Source organism: Pituophis catenifer, unplaced genomic scaffold (assembly GCF_029215685.1).
Source record: "Pituophis catenifer annectens isolate HBS135680 unplaced genomic scaffold, rPitCat1.0.hap2 SCAF_14, whole genome shotgun sequence".
In the NCBI taxonomy this organism is placed as follows: domain Eukaryota; kingdom Metazoa; phylum Chordata; class Lepidosauria; order Squamata; family Colubridae; genus Pituophis; species Pituophis catenifer.
The window spans coordinates 807,270-822,203 of record NW_027256894.1 but is presented as its reverse complement, the minus strand read 5'-3'; the positions used below and the strand labels follow the sequence as shown (position 1 = coordinate 822,203).

The window sequence follows — 14,934 nt, the reverse complement described above, 5'->3', positions numbered from 1 at the left end:
TCTACCGTTTGCACCAGGCATTGCAGGACTCTAAGTAGTAGTTTAGGAACAAAGTGAGAGTTTTCAAGAGGTGATAGATTAAGTGGCATATTCTTTTCAGAGCCAAAGGTACTTCCTTCACCTGTACATTCTGGTGCTCCTTCAGAAATGGTTTATTGCTCACTTCATCCAAGATATTAGGTTGAGTCCATTTGGGTAGCATGCTGGGCACCTGAAAAGAATGTTGAAGTTCATCTTCAGTAAGGAAGTATTTCAAGAAATACTAATTACCTCATCTGCACAAGTTCCCCATTCCTTACAGTCACATTAGGCAACTGCAGACTAGACAGAGATAGCAAGCTTGACCACAGATGCTGATAAAGAGAGCTGATCACATTGAGAAAGACCACAATCACTGATAACGCCAACAATATAATATCTTCCCCAGAGGGCAGATCTTCCTCCAAACCACCTCCAAGGGGCAGAAATTAGAGGCTTACATTGAACATCACCTAGAATCCTTACCTTCAATAGTTGCTGCCCTTTCTTCATTACTTCGTAACCTGCTAAAAACAAAGCTTCTGTTTAGATATTCCATCCAAGCTTAGGGAGAATATGAAGAAAAACAAACTTATTCTTTAGAAGCTACTAGTCTGCATCTTCATTAATGTTTTATATCCAACAATACAGAACATCAATTCTAAAGATGATTTAGAATAGCTGCCTCAAACTGAAACCCTTTGGGATTCAATGGATTATATACCCACTAGCCACATGAGCTGAATATGTTGAGAGTAAAGCCTGAAGGGCAAACAAGAAAAGAACATATGCTGGTTTATTTAAAGGGCTTATGTGCCCCTCACATCAACAATGCCTCTAAAGCTCAAGAGGAACTGGAGAAATATTAGACATAAACAATGTGCAAATGATAAAGAAGTTAATTAGTAGTTCATCTCAAAAGTATCAGTAGAGCCTGGCTTGGAAAGAGTCCAAGAAGACATTCTGCCTTGAGGAACTTGTAATAATGAAAAATTGAAAAATGTAATAGGAGATTCCAGTTGTCTTTGATTAGTGAGTTCCTCAAGGCAGAATGCCTTCTTCTTGGACTCTTTGCATTAAAAGCATATCATTTAACTCCTGCTTCCATCACAAGGTGCCCTGTGAGCAGCTTACAAACCCTGTTTACATATATAAACCACCAGCTTGCTTGCTTAATTTCATTTGTGTATTTTAAAGTCTTGGCGGCTCAGAGCAACAATAAAATGATAGAACCATAAAACACAAAATCATTAAGCAAATAATTACAAAGTTTCATGGCAGAAAGAAAGAAAATAGCTCTGTCAACCATCTGATTAAGAGACCCAATAAAAGCAGGCACTTTAAAATCCCAAAAGCAAAACTTTATTGAGTACATAATTTCGGCATTGAAGAAAGCAAAACCAACTCTAAATTTTCCCGCACAACCCTGCATAGTTAAAAATGAGTTTCATTCCCTCCTCCCATGGAACAGGTCACATTGTCCAATTAGGAATCAGCCTTTTGTTCCACATCTTGCCCAACACCTGCAGAAGTGTCCTTGGCTCTCAGAGTTGAAGACTGTAGCCTCCACATTCCATCTCACCCTTCCCTCCCGCCAGTTCTTTGGCAAGCTGAAAAGCAATAATAGTCACAGGAAGCTTAAGTGTTTTTCAATCTTGACAAGCTCTATATCAATTAACCCCCCAAATTACAAGAGTCACCAAGTTTTTGTCACTTAACTCCTGAAAAAAAACAGTTTTGGTGGCTTTTGGGATCTTAGGGCAAGAGCACTTTCAAAAAAGGAGGGCAACGACTAAAAAAAACAACCTCTGAGCCTCTGACAATGAACAAAAGGACCGAATGGTAACCTCTCCCACCAGATCTTATTAGATGGGCAGAAACAACCAAGAGATGGCAGTATCATGAGCAAAGAAGAAATTTCCCCTGAAAATATAAAGAAAGCTGATGCACCTTTGCTGGATTCTTCAAAGGCAGCCTTTATTAGAGACAGGATTTCAGCACTGTCCCCAATTCGTGCATAATAAAAACCGTCATGGCCTAGCGCATCAACCAAAGTAACATCGGCTCCATTTTTGAGCAAAACTTCTACAGCATCCTTACAGCCATATTCACAGCCCAACATCAGAGCGGTCCTGCAGAAGAAAGAAGAAAGCATGCAAATACAATACAGGTTGCCAAGTCCCTGAATTTTGAACATGTGACCATGAGGTTGCTATGATAGTCCTAAGAGTGAGGATCACTTTTTTCAGTGCCACTGTAGCTTTGAGTGGTCGCTAAACAAACAGAACTGGAAGAAATAAAACTATGAAAAAACTATGAAAGAAAATTTCAATATTGTAATGGGAGGGGGAAGTGCTCCAGAGGCAGATGCCCCTTTGGATTGAGTTCCCTATATATGGAGGGGGGGGGGAAGAGAGAGCACCTGGCACCTGGGGCCCTCAAGTGCCGCTGCTGCTTCTCCTCGCTTCCCCACTTTAGGAGCTGGAGAAACCTGAAAAAATTCCCAAAGTCAGCAGCAACTGTGGGAGTTGAGAGCTCAATCTGGTCAACCAAAATCCAAAGGCTTCCCGTGCACACATCATTGATGTATTATTTATTAATTAAGAAAATCTATGTGGCCGCCCACAATGATGCCGAGCGGCTTACAGAAACACAGAAATCTGCAGAAATTTAAATGCCGTTTAAATACAAAAGACCCTCACTAACTCAACTAACCTGCCTGAGGCGAGGCCTCCTTCGTCAACTCCTGACTACAGTCTTCTTCCCCCTTATTGGCCCCCCAGGTCAGGTGACTGTCCAGAAGGTGGGCTTTTCATGTAATTTTTTAATTATATTTAATTATATTAAGCACCTTGTTATTTATTCTCCATCGTGCTGATTGAATAATACAATTCATGGGTTGTTCCTCCACTTCCTTGCTTGAAGCTGAGTCAATCATTTCTTTAGTCCTGCCTCCTTCCACTGCGTCTCCCCACTTTTGACTCAGCTTTCATTCAAGAAGCAACAAGGAGAGGTGCTTCAGAAGGAAAAAAGTTTTAGACCAGGATCCAACTAATAGAAGCTGGGCTGTCTCTGCAGCCTTGGTGGGGGGGGGGAGTTGTCCAGCAGCATGTCCGACAGCAATCCCTTGAAAGCATCAGCTTTCTGCCTGCTGCGGCTTTAAATTGAAAAGCCAAGGCCCCAGGACATCATTTAAATAATAAAGGACCTAGAGTCTCTGCTCAGTTAACAGCCAAAGAAAAAGCCATGCAGCAAAGCCCCTGAGTGGGTGAGTCTGCCTGTTTCTCAGGAACAAAAGGGACAAACATGGAGGATAACTCCGAGACAGGGGCAAGTGGGGAGGAGCAGGGATTCCCTGCTAAGCCCAGCCCAAGAAATGAGCTCAGAAGGGCCCAGAGCTGCTGCAGAAGCAGCTACACTAGAGATAAGAAGAAAGTCTCCATTTTCCAGTGAGTACTCCAAAGCTGAGGAGAAAGAGGCTTTGAGGAGGCAGAAAGCCATTGAGAAAAGTTTTGCTACAGCTGAAAAGGAGGCAGAGCAAAAGGGATTTCCCACTCTTCAGTATTTCAACCAATAGAGATGGAGCAGCAAGGCATTAGTGCCAGAGCTGCAACACCAGAGGGAGCTGGTGAGCAATCAAACCAAACAATCCTTTGTTTGAGAGAGGATGAATCATTGCTTGGATTGCAAGGAAAGTTTCAGGACTTTGGAAATCAGTGGCAACCTCATCCAGAGGATGAGACTGGCACCAGAGACAACATACATTCCCATAACTGCAGGAGCTAGATCTCCTGCACTTATGAGTAAGATGAAGGCTCTAATATCAGAGACTTTAATGCAGGTCATGTCTGAGCAAGAGGATCAGACCAGCCCTATAAACGTGGAGAGAATATCAGACCAGGATCGCCCCTTGCCAGCAAGGAGGCAAAAAAGGGGCCTGGCGTTACAAAGATTTAACTCCTGCATCTCATCCACTCCTAGTGAGGTGTCATTTTCAGGAGAGGAAGAACAAAAGGAGACAGAATTCTCTGATGAAGAGGAAACTATGGAAGATACCCCAGCATTTAATGGTCTGTTTCGAACAAGTCTGTTTAAGCTACTGCTAAGCAAGGCCAAAGCAACAACTGGCATGGGCACTGACCCGATGACATCTAGGGTAAAATTATCTGTGACAGACCCAAAGGATAGGCTCTTTGCAAGCCCAACGGTGGAATGTGAGACGGTTCCTTCTTCCAATGTGTTCAGAGAGATGGTGCATGGGCAAATGGTCCAACCAGTGATTTTCCCAATGCCAAGTGGGAACGAAAAGAAGATGTATAACGTAGAGCCAGAATTTGCAGTCTCTAAAACCTCCAACAATTGATGGCCCAGTGGCTGCCTCAACATCCTCAACCATCTTAGGCAGAGGAGGAGAGGACAAGAAGGTGGAGCAGACCCTTCATAAGGTTCACCAAGCGGCAGCATGGGCAGTCAAAGCTACCACATCCGCCTCATTTTTCAGCAGAGCTGCTCTGATCTGGCTTCGGGAGATGCAGGACAAGGCACCACCTGGTGATCTCCGATCACAACAGGATTTTAACAAAGTAATAGCTACACTGGAACTTACAGCAGACGCCACTCTCAATGGCGCTAAGTACACTTCCAAAGCCATTGCAGCATCAGTAGTTGTAAACGCTTGGTTTGGCTCCACCATTGGCAGGCGGATGTAAAACATAAATGGAAGCTAGCTTCTGCCCCAGTCAAGGGGAACAAGCTATTTGGGGAATCCATAGAATCTATATCGGTGGAAACCAGGGACAAGAATTTTTTTTTCCTCTTCAGTTGGAATATTTTTCTCTTTCCATTTTTGAGCAAAGGCTATTCATGCCGCTGTGAATATATGCAGTAATAAATAATTTGTATCTTTCCTATATTTTGTTTCTAATTCTTTCTTTCTATAAGTATGATAAAAATAAAATAAAAATAAAATAATTCCCAGTAAGAAATATTACTGAAAATCTTTAACTGCACAAAAATGGACAGACTCACTTTGGAACTCATGGATAAAAGCGAAACTAAGTACTACAAAATCTGGGAACAATTTTATGACTGGATAGATAACAAGAGGATAGCCAAGACAAATGTATAGTGTTAGAACAAAAATATAGATATTATAGATAAATGGGTGATTAAGAGATGAATAAATATACAGAAATAAGGCGAAAAGTATTATCATATTATGTTTAAATAATGAACAAAACTAAAGAACTATATGTTTATATGAGTACTAATATTATTGTAAAGTGACGGAAGATGTATGGAACCAGTGATGTCATATCTATGTCCAATGTTTTTTAAATTTTGTATTATTAATAAAAAACTTTTTTAAAAGGAAAAAAAGAATTTTTTTTTGCCTAAAATATTTATTTATTTATTTATTTATTTATTTATTTATTTATTTATTTATTTATTTATTTATTTATTTATTTATAAATTTATATACCGCCCTTCTCCCTGAGGACTCAGGGCGGTGTACAGCCAGAATTAAAAAACATAAAATACAAATATTAAAAAACAATTAAAATATATATAAATTTGGCCCAAAATTAAAAATACAAACCAATTAAAACATTTAAAATTTCTTCTTAAGCCAGCCCGGCTTGCTGGAAAAAGTGGGTTTTAAGGGCACGGCGGAAGGCACTAAGGTCTTGGATTCTCCTTATCTCTGGGGGCAACTGATTCCAGAGGGTAGGTGCCCCCACAGAGAAGGCCCTCCCCCTGGGGTTCACCAGCCTACATTGATTGGCACACCCAGCAGCACTTCTCACCCTATACATGCAGGCAGCCCTTTCTGGCCACAGATGCCAGTTTTGGTCACCAGCAGAATCAGAGGCTCCACATATGAGCCGTCAATCGGACAGAACCAGATTTAAAGACAAGACAGGACAATGGTTTCCTAGGAGAGGTTCATTCCGGGGCTCAACCAGTAGGCCTTTCTGACGCAAAAAGTGACAGCAAGAGCAATCCACCCATCGGTGGAAGACTGGGCCCATTTGCCGACCGATGGGTAACAGTAACAGAGGATGCCTGGGTCCTGAACACAGTAAAGACTCGACTGCTGAGTGGCGTCTACATCCCAACCTATTCAAGGAGTTGGCAGAAAGATTCGGGAGTCCAGTCCTGGATCTTTTTACATCCAAAGCGAACATGCACCTACCAAGGTTCTACGCAAGATTCCCAACTCCGGGAGTGGAAAGAGCCAACGCTCTCCACAGCCCATGGCCAAGGGGACTGTTATATTCATTCCCACCACTCCCATCGTTCCCAAAAGTGATCAGAAAGGTAATGGAGGAGAGGGCAGAGGTCCTGCTCATAATGCCACACTAGCCTAGACAGCCATGGTTCGCAGATCTGGTCAACCTGTCGGTGGCCAGACCATAGAGGATCCCCATGGACAGAGTATCCCTCAGCCAGGGGGCTCTACTACACCCAGAACCGCAGTGGCTTCAACTGACCATCTGGCACTTGAACGGGTTAGATTAGGTCAACTCAAGTGCCCCATCAGGGTTATTCAGACAATACAGAAAGCCTCTAGAAGGCTTTCAACCAACAGGATCTACGATGGAAGATGGAAGGTGGTCTTCCCCGTGGCAATTACTTCCGCCAGACAAATATCTGAACTGGCAGCCCTGTCCATAAGAGAGGACCTATGTATTTTTCACCTAAAGAGGGTAGTGTTGGTGTTGGTTCTCATCTTTAAAGCGCTCCATGGCTTAGGGCCAGGGTACTTACGAGACCACTTGCTGCTACCGATAACCTCCCACCAGTCAATACGCTCTCACAGAGGGGGCCTCCTCAGGGTGCCGTCGGTCAAACAATGTCAGCTGGCGGCCCCCAGGGGGAGAGCCTTCTCTGTGGGGGCACCCGCCCTGTGGAATGAGCTACCTCCTGGAATACGACTGATCCTGGACCTCCGTACCTTCCGTAAGGCCCTGAAGACTTATTTATTCCAGCAAGCTGGCCTAGCCTAAATGGTTTTTAATGAGATTTTTAAATTTTATAGATTTGGGGTTTTAAATTGGGAGCCGATTGATTTAATCTCTTTTAATTATCTTAACTTTTGTATTGTATGTATTTTAATTTTGGCTGTTCACCGCCCTGAGTCCCTTTTGGGAGAAGGGCGGTATACAAATTAAATAAAAATAAAAATAAATAAATAAATAGTGTTGAGACTAGATCCCACTTTCCTACCGAAGGTGAACTCCACCTTCCACAGGGCACAGGAGATAGTACTGTCGGATTTCTATCCTAAGCCGGTGCACGAATTAGAAAAGAAGTGGCACTCCTTGGACGTTAGAAGGGCGATACACATCTATCTAAAGAGAATGGCTTCTATCAGGAAGATAGAATCAATGTTTGTTTCAATTAGGCCAAGCTCATTGGGCAACAAGATTTCACCAATAGGTTGGTGGATTTGAGCACGCATTACTAAGATCTATAAACTACAGTCGTTGCCACTGCCCAGACAAGTGATGGCCCATTCAATGAGGACTGCAGCTACAACGGTGGCATGGAATACTCAGGCTTCCATCGAGGACATCTGTAGAGCAGCAACGTGATCTTCTCTGTCACCATTCATCAGACACTACAAGCTGGACGCTTTCGCATCAGCAGAGGCAGCCTTTGGCAGAAGAGTACTTCAGAGAGTACATACAGTGGCAGGGACCCAGGACCAGACTTTGCCCCACCCTTAGGACAGCCAGCTTTGGTATGTCCCATGAATTGTATTATCCAATCAGCACGACAGAGAAAGAGTGTTGGTCTTACCTGAATGCTTCTTCTCATTGTGCTGAAGGATAATACAATCCCATCCTGAAGACTGTCAGGTCCTAGGTCTGGAAGTGATCAGCAACAGCACCGAAGAACTCCATAAGTCAATCAATCAGCCTTCGTCAAAACTGGGGAGGTGCAGGAGAAGGAAGTGGGACTAAAGAAATGATTGACTCAGCTTCAAGCAAGGAAGTAGAGGAACAACCCATGAATTGTATTATCCTTCAGCACGACGAGAAGAAGCGTTCAGGTAAGACCAACACTCTTTTATCGTATATCATTCATATGGCTTCCCAACTCAGACAATGTGATTCTAGGTAGTGTACAAAAATGGAAAAAAGCCAAACCAACAACTATAAAAAGAAACAACAGATATCCTTAGAACTACTAAAAACTATCAGAAATTAGAGCAGAAATCAATTGTGACTGCTCAAAGTGGGGATTCTGCTCTTCCTGCCCCACAGGGCCAGGGAACAAGCCAGATCTTGACCGCCTGCTAATAGGTCAAGGCAGAAGCTGCCAGTGAGACATTCCTCCTGGGCCCTGTAAGGTGGCCCTGATTCATGGAAGGATTGTGTGGGACATTCAGATATGCTTCCGGGCATGTGGCCCCACAAAAGCCCTAGTCATATGCCATACAGGGCTTTAGTGATGTAATTATCACCTTGGATTGTTCTTAGAAGCCCACTGAAAGCCAGTGCAGGTCATAGAATACAGGTGCCACATGGCTATTACAAAAGATACCCAAAACTACCCTGATCAATGCATTTTGAACCAATTGTAACTTCCAGACAGTCTTCAAGGGCAGTCCACAAATAGTGTTAATGTCAAGAATAAGACATTAATGGCTAAGAACAGGGCCCCCATCCCAGGAACAGGCAGAAGTGGCACATATGATGGAATACACAAAGTCCCCTCTGGCCACAGCTGCCAGCTTGCTCTTCTAAGCAGGAGCCGTAAATCCAGGAGAACCTCCAAACTGGACACCAAATTCAAGGAAGGCAAGTCAAGATCTTTCTGAGTCAAGTATGAAATATTTCCAGTTACAGAATCCATGGGGCCCAAAACTCACAATTTCTTGGTCTCAGTAGGGTTTTACTTCAGAGAAACTAACTCTAACATCTTCCAGAAACATATAGGTAATTATCTGCAGATGACTTGCAGGAAGATATCTTACCGATTTTGCTTATCTCTTGCATTAACTTCAGCACCTCTATCTAGCAGAAACTGGCATATAGTTGGACGGCACATCTGAGTGGCCAGCACCAATGGTGTCCTTCCATCCTGGCAAAAGAACAAGAAACTTGGACTTCTGGGTAAGAAATGGCAGGCAGCTTCATGAAAAGGAGAGCTGATGCCTGTGGCAGAATGAAGTGCTGGCAAGTAGACCTGTTCTTCGAGAATTCCTCCACAGATAAGTAGTGGACTTGAGATCACCCACAAGTGCTCCAGAAAGCTCACAAGGAAAATGCAGGACAGCCATCTCCAGTGCGTTTAGAGCTCCAGGAGAAAAGTGAAAGCCATCTTGCTTGAAGCACAATTGGTGCCTTTGAAACATCACTAAGTACACATACAACACTTCCTTCAGAAACTGTTTGTTAACTGCTTTTCAGCTATTGGGAGTCTTTGCATTGACAGGTTTTACAGTGATGATTTTCCTTCAATCCTTAATGAAAAAAGTTTTAACTACAAGTAAGAACTTTTTTAAAAAAGACTTTTGGGAACAAACAGCAAAAGCAAGGCTTCAATTTTAGAAAGTTGCAAATGGTCCAGATAAATTTGAAATAAGATTTTGAAATTCATTATAAAAGAATCCTTCCCATGGGAAAATGCTTTTGTTTTGAATTTCTTTAAAAAGAAATTTACTTGTAAATTTGTATAAGTATACTTGTATACTTGTATAAGTAACAGATCAAGAAAGTGATTTAAATTTTCTTATATTGGATTTACAAGATAAGCTTGTTAACATTTTGAAGAATTTGGTGAGCATGGACAAAGAAAAAATTAAAAGAAATCAAGTTTAACAACATTATTTGAAGGTTAAGACTGTTAGAAGTAAAAGGAAGAAATATAATTTGGTTTATTTGATCAAAGTTAAATAGGCAAGTTGTTATCGCCAGTAATCCTTAATGGACTTTTGCTGACATCAGGACTGAAATGAGGTTTTATGGATTTGTTTAGACAAAAGATGGAATACAGGAAAAGATCATTTGTTGTATTTAAGTTACTACAATTATATTTTTTATAATGTAATGCAGGAGTCTCTTTTTCATTTACTTCATTCCTTTATTATATTCTTATTTCTTTCTGTTCTATTTTTGTTTTCTTTTTCACATGTCCTATTTTTTCTTTTTATTCTTTTTTTTTGGCTTATGTTTGTTTTTATTGATGTACAGTGGTACCTTGGTACTCAACTGCTTTGAAGCTCATCGAATTTGGTACTTGATGCATGTTGACATGAAAATCTTGTTCCAGTACTCATTGTTCATTTGATACTCAATGCACAAACTAGTATCGGCTGCCTTGTGACTCACTACATTATTCCTTATAGGAAAAAATTGTTTGTTACTCATCGTTTTTGGTACTCATCGCACCTCCCAGAATCTTATAACGATGAGTACCAAGGTACCACTGTAATTGTACTGTTTAATAAAATTTTATTAAAAAAGAAAGAAAAAGCACCAGGAACTTGGCCATTCCTGAAAGAAGACTCTGAAAGAACTTACAGCATCTTTGGCATTCACCAAGGCTCCGTGGTCACATAGCAACTGTATGCTGGATGTACAATCCGACATTGCTTTGGGAAGCAAAACAACAGATATTACTAGTGGAAAATTCAAAGTTTAACTACTGGCAGGTTATTTATTGGCTGCAGGATCCATGGAACAAGTCTCTGGACTGTTTTAAATTATTAAACAGTATTAAGCTACTAATATCTAATAGTCAATTTCTCAATCAAAATGCATCCGTTTCAAAGTACTGAGGTAATAAAAAAAAGTTCCTTAACAATTGTCATCCATCTTTTGGTGAAACACAAGCAGCATTTGCATTAATCATTGGTTTTTCCATGTTGTTAGTAGCTCTGCTGGTTTTCGCATTACATTAGGAATCCTGGTTGCACATATAGCCTGTCCCTTACCTGCATCATGAAGAGCAGTCCGTCCTTGCAAATCCACATTTTCTGTTGAGCAGTTGTACTATAGAAGAGCCAAGTGTATCTTATTACCATTGTGTTGAGATTTAATACCTTCAATATTTACCATTACATTTTAATAATAACAGAATCTAAACCTGGCAACACTTCAAGCGGCACTTCAAATACATTTTCATTCAAAAATGTTACATACATGGATCAGGAACGCTCATTTAAGATGTTATTAGGTAACATCCTACCTACTCTAATAATGCAGCTTTCTACAAAATCAGTCCACAAGTCTCTTGATCTGCAGGGCTTCCTTTCTAAGCGTTTTCCCTCCCACCCCATGGACAGATTTGCCACCTATAAAACCTGCACTGACCTCCACTAACCTCCTAAAGAAAAAGAACCTTGCATCTGCAGAGAAAGAGCCTCTAGTTGTTCAGCTTCTGCTTAATTTTTTTACATTTTTTTGAAATCCCACTGGACATTTGATAACTACTATAAATAGCTAATCAATGTCCTGAATGTTCCCCATTCAAAGAAACAAAATTCCCTATCATGCTTTCTTTTCGACATAACATTTAACAATTTGTCAACTATTTAATACCTGCAACAGTTTTTGTAGACAAAGCGCATGTCCATATTTTGCTGCTAAGTGTAGAGCAGTCCTTCCTGAAGAGAAGAATTAACAAGGAAATTCTGAACATAGCCAGAATATATATGCTACATACATACGCAAAGAAATGCCTATTCCCCCTCCCCAAACACCCCCAGATTTATACATATATAATAACCCTGTGTAGCTCCAATTGCAGATTAAGTTGGTCGCTGTACTTTAACTGAATTATATACCTCAAAGAAAAGAAAGAAAACTGGGCTTTTTTATTAATTTAAATTGATTTGTAGTGCAGAATAAATATTTATTTATTTATTGGTTCGATTTATATGCCGCCCTTTTCTGGAGACTCAGGGCAGCTTACAATGCGTTAAGCCTTCATACTTTTGTATATACCTGCTTAGTCGGGCTTTGCCCCCCCCCAAGTGGTGTTCTTTTTTATACAAAGTCAGCTTATTGCCCCCACAAACCGGGTCTTCATTTTACCTACCTCGAAAGGATGGAAGGCTGAGTCAACCCTGAGCCTGGTGAGATTTGAACTTGCAATAATTGCAGGCAGCTGGTGTTACTTAACAGTGCTTTAGTCTGCTGCACCACCAAGGCTCTTTTAGTTCCACACCTCTCTTTTTTGGGGTGGGGTGGGGGGTGCTGGTCAATAAGATACTATAGTTCAAAGCAACAAAACAAGCATCATGGAACCCAACAGGCTTACAGGGCCAGATACACAATACAGTAGTTTAGTGGAGAAATCCGGTCAGATCTATCCAGCTCGCGTGAACCGGTAGCGCCGGTGGCGGGACGCTCCGCCCACCCACTGGGATGTCATTACATCACATTTTTTACCCTCTGCGCATGCGCAGAAGAGACACGCGCATTCACATTCCCGAACCAATAGTGAAGTTAAGTGCATTTCACCACTGCATTAGTAGGTCTTTTAAAGCTATTTAAGTAACAACATGCAATTGTTCTATTTTAAACAAGGAAATCATACCTGCTATATCAGTGGCGACAATGTCAATTCCATGAACAAGGAGAGCATTCAGACAATCGAGGTTACCCTTTGAGGCTACAACGTGGAATCTGAGTGAAACAAAAGGGGAAAAAAATAATGTCTTGATCATCTGCACAATTTCATTCTGTACAAATAAATCTTACCGAGTCCAAGAGAATTTGCTCCCAGTTCTACAGCTGAAATTATTCCAACATGTGAATTGGAAGAGATAAACATTTACAAGAAAAATATCCAAATGAATAACCTTCCAGTAGCTGCTGGACTTTAGAACATGACCTTCCTGAGCTCCAGCTAAAGTAGAACTAAATCCTGCACTAATATGTGCAACAACATGCTTGTAAAGCTTATGGTGTTGGCTAGGATTGACTGATCAACCCCAACAGATTAAGGAGGGGAATGTCACTGAAGTGCCCAATACCAACCAAAAAGTGGCCCTGTGAGATGTTGCTCTGTTTACCGCAGGGGGCAAAAGATGCGCCAGAATCCTCGCACAGACCTAGAGTCTTCCCAGAGCAGTGTGGTCACGTTTTACTTCCTTTCCTACCTTGTTTAGTTTTGAATAGTTGCCACGGCCCTTGAGCCCCCTAAGGCTTGATGTTACCAAGAGATGCTACCCTCAAGTCCATTCCAACCAACTCTGGCTCCTAGGCTCACTTGCCACAAAGGGTTCAAGAAACCTTGCATAGAATATTCCAAGCAATCATCATTCTCACCCTTGTCAACTTCAGAGAGAAAGCCATTCTGTGGAATCATTTACAGCTGATATTCTTTGGGTGTTAGAAGATTTGGAAATTACCAAAATCTTTCCTTTTTTAGTGAGAGTCTCAGGGGAGGGCCTGCAGGGCTGGCACAGGTTGCCTGGGAATCCTGGGGGAGGGAGAGCAGGTGAGAGAAAAATCTGGAGGGACTTGCAAACTTCTTGTGGACTTCCCTATTGACTTTGGCTGTGGAGAGTCAGCAGGGAAGGTTGCAAAGGTTACTGTGGCTCTCTATGACGTTGTAATCATGAGCTGGGCACCCAAATCAGGATCAAGCATCTTTGTGGGTGCTGCAACAGCTGGAATCTCACAGCCGGTCATACATTCCTATTTTCAGGTCTGCCATGGTTGACCAAATGGACATAAACTGAGAACTACCTGTAAAACATTTTACTCATTTTCTGCTTCATTTCAACCTGAAATTCTTTTCATCCACAATATCATGTCAGGTATCCTTCATTGCATAACATCTGAGGTTTTTTCAGAGAACTTTTCATATTGTGAAATAGGAGTTTGGCTTAAATAAAAGAACATTTGAATTTCCAGATGTTGCTTAAAGAGAAAGTTTTAAGGCTAATCAATTTTGTCAGCCTTTAATAGAATATTTGCAAAAGTGATTCCCTCCAATGCTTTTCTAAATATTTCTAAATTTCAGAATTTCAAATAAAGCTGGTTATTCCAAAACACAACATGAGTTATAGATATGAAATTCTTTTTCCAAGATAAAAGCCCCAACAACTTCCTATTTATTTTTTTAAAAAATATACTGCATTTTTTGTAAGGGTTAAGGAGGTTTCCTAAGAAATAAACACTAAATCAAGTTTATATTAAGGACTATTAGGAATAACATTCCTCTGTTATTCCATCTAAACATCCATCTAAAATCTAGTTAAGATGAAGAGCTGCCCATGTAGGTTTCCTCAAAAATCACCCAGGGTTGGGGGGATAGTGGCAATCAAACTTATCCTTTTACTTACGCAGATCTCCCTTCCAGATCAAGTTTTGTGGGGTTCACTCCTTTTTTAGCAAGGACAGACAAAATCTTCTCCAAATCACCCCTTTCAGCTGCTTTCATCAAACGATCATCATATTTGTTCCAATCTGCAGTCAACTGTTTGAAAAATGCAGAAAAAATATAATAAATGTCAGTATTGGAAAATCTAGCAGGAATTCCAGAAAATATTTGTTATAAGCAAGTATTGAATGTCTCCAATAAAAATGAATGAGCTAAAATAATTGTTGCTCATCTGGCACATTGCTAAAAGGAGAAACCACTTGAAAAGTCAGGTTGTAAGCACTTCTGCAGGGAAACTCCCTGGAGGAGGTGTTACTCTGGTCTAAGAATACAAGAAATAAATCTACTCAATTACATTTTTAGCAGCCACCTTAAACTGATTATTATTTTAGTTTATTAATATTATTTCTTTTAGTACTATTTAGTATTATTGTTAGTTTAGCTTCTTTTCCTCAGGCAAAATGGGCCAAAAAAGAGATTTAACTGACTCTGATAAGTCAAAAATTGTAAAAAAGTCTTTCAGAGGGATGCAGCACTTTTTGCTAAGATATTGGGGCATGATCACAG

At 40.9% G+C, this 14,934-nt stretch overlaps 1 protein-coding gene across 6 annotated transcripts in view; it reads right to left on the bottom strand.

The window, feature by feature from the left end:
* UACA (uveal autoantigen with coiled-coil domains and ankyrin repeats) overlaps positions 1-14,934 on the bottom strand; it is a 79,215-nt gene that overhangs the window by 52,163 nt on the left and 12,118 nt on the right. For 4 of the 6 annotated variants that reach the window (XM_070953775.1, XM_070953779.1, XM_070953778.1 and 1 more), the window contains exons 2-10: positions 14,330-14,463; positions 12,574-12,662; positions 11,574-11,638; positions 10,967-11,024; positions 10,554-10,624; positions 9,005-9,111; positions 1,969-2,150; positions 505-545; positions 122-211 (exon numbers count right to left, since the gene is read on the bottom strand). In XM_070953775.1, the coding sequence (XP_070809876.1) occupies positions 122-211; positions 505-545; positions 1,969-2,150; positions 9,005-9,111; positions 10,554-10,624; positions 10,967-11,024; positions 11,574-11,638; positions 12,574-12,662; positions 14,330-14,463 (837 nt within the window). Of the gene's footprint in view, positions 1-121; positions 212-504; positions 546-1,968; positions 2,151-9,004; positions 9,112-10,553; positions 10,625-10,966; positions 11,025-11,573; positions 11,639-12,573; positions 12,663-14,329; positions 14,464-14,934 lie in introns of those variants that run through there. The other 2 variants (XM_070953776.1, XM_070953780.1) reach the window with 2 other exon arrangements.